The 6,348-nt window shown below is 34.9% G+C and overlaps 1 protein-coding gene across 1 annotated transcript; it reads left to right on the forward strand.

Moving 5' to 3' along the window:
* Window positions 1-4,922: 4,922 nt before the first annotated feature.
* On the forward strand, window positions 4,923-5,661 carry LOC131695286 (uncharacterized; the record flags this gene model as incomplete). The annotated part of the gene is made up of 2 exons (XM_058983755.1): window positions 4,923-5,144; window positions 5,535-5,661. Coding segments are annotated over 2 exons (349 nt in total), but the record flags the coding sequence as incomplete, so codon positions are not given.
* Between the last annotated feature and the right edge of the window lie 687 nt (window positions 5,662-6,348).

The following is a 6,348-nucleotide window of genomic DNA, read 5'->3' on the forward strand; positions in this document are numbered from 1 at the left end:
GCGATTTTTTTTTCTATAACAAAAGTTTCTTCTTTTTAATGCTTTTGTATATTAGAATGTCTCAAATTATGAAAAATGTTTGCAACTCATGATAAGTGATCGGAGATTAACCCTGTGCTGTTCAACCCCGCCTTTACGCCGCGGGTTACGGGAAAACCCCGATGGAATATTCAAAACACGATTATTAGTTGTCACCACTATGAAAACCTCTTCACAACATTCCCATTTATCATGCAAATACATTGTTTGCATTTTGAAATCAATATGTTGAATACATTAAACGTTAAAAATTGAAAATTGGAGGAAAACGAGAAAAAAAATATTTTGTGTAAGGCAGTGTAATTTAGTTAAAAAATGTTTATGCTTTTTAAAATTTTAGGAGAAAATGAAAAATTAAATTATGTTATGAGTGGAGGTTTCAGTGTATGAAAATACCCATCATTTGGCGATTTTTTCATGAAACTTTTTAAAATTGCTGAACATTTTTCTAAAGAAGCGAATCTATTTCAATAGAAATTTAAAGAGAGCATTTATTTCCGCATTTAACGACCTATTTATCATCAAAATCGGTTAAAAATAGCAGTTATTATTTTTTCCAAATTAGAAACTTGCTTGCACGAACTTTTAAAGGGATGTCTCACAAAAATTTTTCCAAAAAATCTTTTTTTGCACGATTTCATTCACACTCAAAAGTACGTGTGTGAACTTTGAAGTTAAAATTGAAAAAAAACAAAATAATGATAATAAGATATAATTCTAGAATTTCATAGTGCGCGACAATGCCTAAATAACCCCTTAAGGGAGGGGGGGAGATTTCAGCATGAAAAAAACCCTTTTTTGCGATTTTTTTAGAACTTTGCGTGAAGCAAATTTATCAAAACTTTTGTATCATTTCAATAACACGCTGTAATTTTTCTTTGCAAAAATATCGTCAAACGATTCGGTGACTAAGCTTTTTGTAGAACGTCTGCGGAAAAAAACATGAATTGCGGTGTTCACTGTCATTCAAAAACTACTTAACCGATTTCTTTCAAAATTTGCATACACATTCTATGTTAAAAATACCTAACCCCTACGTTGAGTTTTTGGGATAATTTTTTATATAAGGTGGTGTTTACACATGTAAACGCGGATTTTTTTTATGAAAAATTGTAATTTTTATTTAAAATGAGTAAAAAAACCCTTAATTGAAAATTTATCCCAAAAACTCAAAATTAGAATACAAAAATCGGAAATATGCTTCAAGCGTATAAATCGGACAGAGTTTCTTCAGCACAAGAATCGCTTAAAAAGTCCTCACCCGTTAAACTCGGCAAGGATGAACCTCAAGTTTAAGCACCGGTTAAAAATAAATAAATCGCATGCAGGAGCATCCGTATACCGTGATGTTCAAGATTAAAAATCGGCTAAAAACTACTTTGTAACAATCGGATATATGTTTTTCCGATTGTTATATTGAAGTTTCCGACTCTTACGAAGGAGCGTCCCAGTCCGTTTTGCATGCTTGAAATTTATATCCGGTTTTTATATTCTAACATATTTGAAACAAGTTTTATAAAGCATGATCTGACCTTGCGACTTTCATTTTCGATCGCTCATTTTAGTAACAGTAGAAAATCTAAAATACTTCTACCTTTATTTTGATATTTCCATTAAAAATACCGAAATAACTTATTTTAAGAAAACCTTTCAGAAATTAGTAAAAATTGCAGCATTCGTATTAAAAGCCTAAAGTGTATGCTGCTTCATTTCGTTTAGGTTTCTGACATTATCTAGTCATCCTTTTAATGTAAAATAGTAACCTTGTTCTGGAAAACTAATTATTGCATAACCTAAGACGATTTAAAGCTACACTTTTGTGAAATCCCTACAGAAAATAAAATTAAATGTTTGTCCAACGAGCTTTCTGTCCTATTGTTGCAGTGAATTATGGCCCCTTGTTGTGGTGAAGTTGGTGATTGCGATTACAGGGGAAAATGTTGGTCAAAAAATATCATTAATTAAATTCTACTGATTAATGTTCTAAAGCTAAGTTAAGATCATATATCCTTAGGGGAAGTGTTTTACCCTATCTTTTCCTAACTAATAATATGCTAAAACCTTTAGCAAGCAGATTTCTTAGAGTAAAAATTTTGCAATAACGCTGCAATTGTCACGTATGACAATCGACAACGAATGCAGTACCAGGACATTACTTTTAATGGAGCTTTTCACCTGTTGAGCCGCGATTTTCGCAAAAAAAATAAGTAAAATGCACATTACGTCATTTAGCCGCATATAAAATACGCTGGCCCTAATGTGGATGAAAAAATCCCATCATGCATCAACCTTTTATATAATTAGTCGGGTTTTACGGATAGTTATTCAACTGTGTTTATAGCATGATGATATGTACAACTTTTTCCCAGTTTGCTCCTAGGACCGGTTAGTGTCAAAATGCTCCATAAACTCGTAAATAAGCTTTACGAAGTAACTCATATCACATCACCAACAGAAAATCATAATATCACCATCCAATAAGCCAACACCGTCTCCTTTACACAACGAAACAACCAGTGCTTATCAAATCGTCAATCGCACCCGCACTACCGCTTGCCAGAGGAAAATGAAACAAAGAGCACACTTCAATGTATACATAGCAATGTACTCTGGAACGCGCGCCGTGGTGAATTTATCTGAACACGCACCTGACGGCACATATATTTTAAAGAGCAAGAGAGCGTGGTTCTCTCGCACAAAACCATTTTTCTGTGGTGTGTCGTCGTTGCATCTTCTGTATATGCATGAAACTGGCATGTCACTACGCCAGTGCATCATTAGAATGAATTACCTAATTAGGTTATTATGTGAGTTTCGGCAAAGCAGTCAATAAAACAGCAAAAACGATTTGTTGTTTCAATGTCCGACAGTTTCGGTGAATGTATTTCACATTTTTCAAGGATTAGGAACTATATGTTTTGTTGTTGTGTATGTTTGTATGTCCGAAATTGGTTGTCTATAGTGTGTAATTTGTAATGGCGTCCGATAGTGGATCATGTGTAACAATATTTATGCGACTCACTGTTAACAAAATGAAAAAGCTTACTCGCTGAGTTTCTGTGCACTAGTTAGAGCGAATATGCTTTGGTTTGTGTCTCTCCTTTTCCGTCTACTATAGTAATGGAGTGGACGGAAAATGACAGACACAAACAAAGCATATTCGCTCTAACTAGTGCACAGAAAATCAAGCTTAGAAAAATTATGCTTTGCCGAAACTCGCATAATACGTACATACCCACAGTCGTTAAACATTCACCTAGTTAGGTTATTTTTCTAAATGGTATCAACTCCTACACCGACTTTCATTGGTTTAGTTTTCGATAAAAATATACTGAAAAAAATTCAGTTTGGACAAGGAAATTTTTTTTTCAAATAACTTTTTTTCCTTCAAAGTACCCAATTTGAATTTTTACGGTAGGTAGGGAGCATAATTACCTATTTTGGAACAAAATTTCATCTCAATCCAAGATGATTTTTTTTCGTAAATCAACTTTAAATTTTTCAAATCAATTTTTTCTGTATAGGAGTAGATGAAGAATTTTTTCGATATTTTTTTTTTTTTCAAAAATTGGATTTATTTTGTCGAAAACATCCCTACAACATTTTGCTCTAGAATTTGTCATTTTATGAACATTTGAAAAAAATTGGTAAAAAAAGTTTGACTCTTTTCAAAAGATCATTTTTGGAAAAACAAAGTATGCAGAGTTGATTTTTGTAATAAAGTCTTCATGTACAGAAAGTTTCAGAGAGGGTGCTGCCAACCTGAATACGATTTAGCGCGAAATTCGTCTATAATAAAAGAAAACTAGACATATTCGGAAAACAATAAGCCTATCAAACATAAGAGTGTAACTCCATACACTGACCGATCCTTTTCCATGTATTTTTTTTTTGCGAAAACTAGTTTTTTGGAAACACAAATAGCTTCATGAATACGAAGTTTATTATTCATGATCGCAGGGGATTACTGAAAATTTTCGAAAACGATTCACTTTATGAAAACATGACTTTAATTAATTGATGAACAGATTTTTTAGTTTATTAGTCTGTATACCTTTGGAAGGACACCCAATCATACACTTAAAACGATCAAATCACGTTTGAAATAACAAATTTTTCGTATAATATTTGATAAAAATTAAAGAAGTCCACGAAGGAGCGGATGCAGAAAAAAATTTCGGAAGGAGTCCGGAATTTCGATTTTGAAATGTTCATTGTACAATACGTAAAATGAAATATGTACCGCCATTTAATTAAAATCCGTTTTGGTGGTCGAATCTGGTTTGGAATGATTTTGAGTGTAGAACGAATTTAAAATAGAAACTATTTTAAAATTTCTCAAGAAGTTAAAAAATTTCGGGGGCGGTCCGGACCCCCAAGACAATCCCCTGGATCCGCCACTGAGTCCACGTGAACATCATTGCTACAAAAATTTTCCACTATTGTCTTCGGAGGTAGAAGGGAAAGTTAAAAATGAAGGCTTTTCTGGCCATGTACATGTTTGAATATTTGGATACCCTGTTAAGCAAAAATACCAAAATTATAAAACATGTTAAGCTTTTCTTCATGTTAATACATTTTTCGCGTACCCTCCCCCCCCCCCTTCTTTTTACTCTCTTCTTCGAAACTCGAATAAATGTTCAGCCCTCATCATTAATGCAAATATTAATTAGCCATAGCTAATTGATTGGGAACAATCAAAACTGATTCATTCCATTTATCCGTATAATTTATTCATCCTTTTCAACTTACTCCAGCATTGTCCGACTGACCAAGGAAAAACAGCTAATTCAATATCTTAAGCTATAGCTGCATTACGAAATTGTCTCCATTCCTTTTCAATCAAACGTTTTCTTCCGTTCTGTCATCTTTTCTTCTGCCAGGTTGACGAGGGTATCGAAGCGATGCTGTGCTGTTGGCTCCAACAGATACAGGAGTTTGGTGGACCGGAGGTGGACAAACCGGACCTTTTGAAAGGATCGATCGGTTCGCTGAAAAATCTCGGTCTACCCGTGCCACCCAAGACTAGCTCGGGCAGTGAGACGCTGGTCCGGCATAACACCACCAGTGGGGGAGCAGCGCTGGAGTTCAAAGCACGATACAACGTACGTATTCCAATCGAACACAGTGGAAGTAACAATTTGTGTTCCATTACAGTAGTTCAATCCGCAGGGTTACTTACGGAATGCAATAAATTTGTACCTTTTTACTTTCACATGAGATTGCACTCACCGCACGAACCGTCCCAAATTGCTACCCAAGGAAGTTCTTTCAATCAATTATGTATCCACGCTTTTATACATTCACCTGTTATCCTTTTATCTACCACAGTGGTTTTATCTGTTCCAATGTTGAACGCATTCGTAAGCACATATATATGTAACTAACTTAAAGTATTTCCCTAAAACACATAAAGAAAAGGCTTCCTATTTCCACCTACGTAGCACAATCCCTGATCAATATAATTGCGTTTTCATATTTATTATTTCTTTCAGGGTGATTTAGTTCAACTGAAAGAAATACCACTCAGCTCTGGGTCGTCCCAGGAACTCAAGACGAAGGCGATGGATCTGCTCGTAATAGCACACGGATTACGACACGAGAATATTAATCCGCTAATAGGTGAGTTATTGATAACCCTTAGATATAAAAAGGCGTACATACCCGAGTGACATGGTAGGGATAATTGATTTTTATATTTTTAGGAAGTTCAATATTTTAAGCTAATCCTTCATGATCATAAAAAACTCAGCCAAGAAATCTTTCTTACAATCTCTAGGCTAATGCTAACCCTTACAATGCGACCATGACCGAGGGCAATAAAAACTGAAATCATCTCAAACCCAAACATAGCCAAAATCATTCTCTACTAGAAGAGTCAACAAAGCTGGAACTAAAACCAGTCATCAAGCATCGCATCATCATTCGGGTACAAAGTCATGTGTCATCCATTAACCATCCAGAATAGATAGATCACATGAATGGTAGAACGACTGCTTTCATATGGCCATAACAAAACCATTCTCTAGTCGGGTGGTGTTGTTCGAGCGAGTATGTATATGTGTCGCTTTCACTATGAAACTGAGCATGAAAGCTGTCATCTTATAATAATAATGTTGCTAATTAATGATACTTTGTGTGGATCCTGCCAGTGAGACTGCGGTCGAAGTTGGTGGAAGGAAGCCAAATATTATGCTAACAGCACGAAAAGTTAAAATGAGTTGTAGGCTTATAACGCACAGTATATTTGATATGCCTATCATGTAGTGATTCCGCCTGAGGTCGAGTAATTACGCATCATGTGGTAGT

Source organism: Topomyia yanbarensis, unplaced genomic scaffold, assembly GCF_030247195.1.
Source record: "Topomyia yanbarensis strain Yona2022 unplaced genomic scaffold, ASM3024719v1 HiC_scaffold_311, whole genome shotgun sequence".
Lineage (NCBI taxonomy): Eukaryota > Metazoa > Arthropoda > Insecta > Diptera > Culicidae > Topomyia > Topomyia yanbarensis.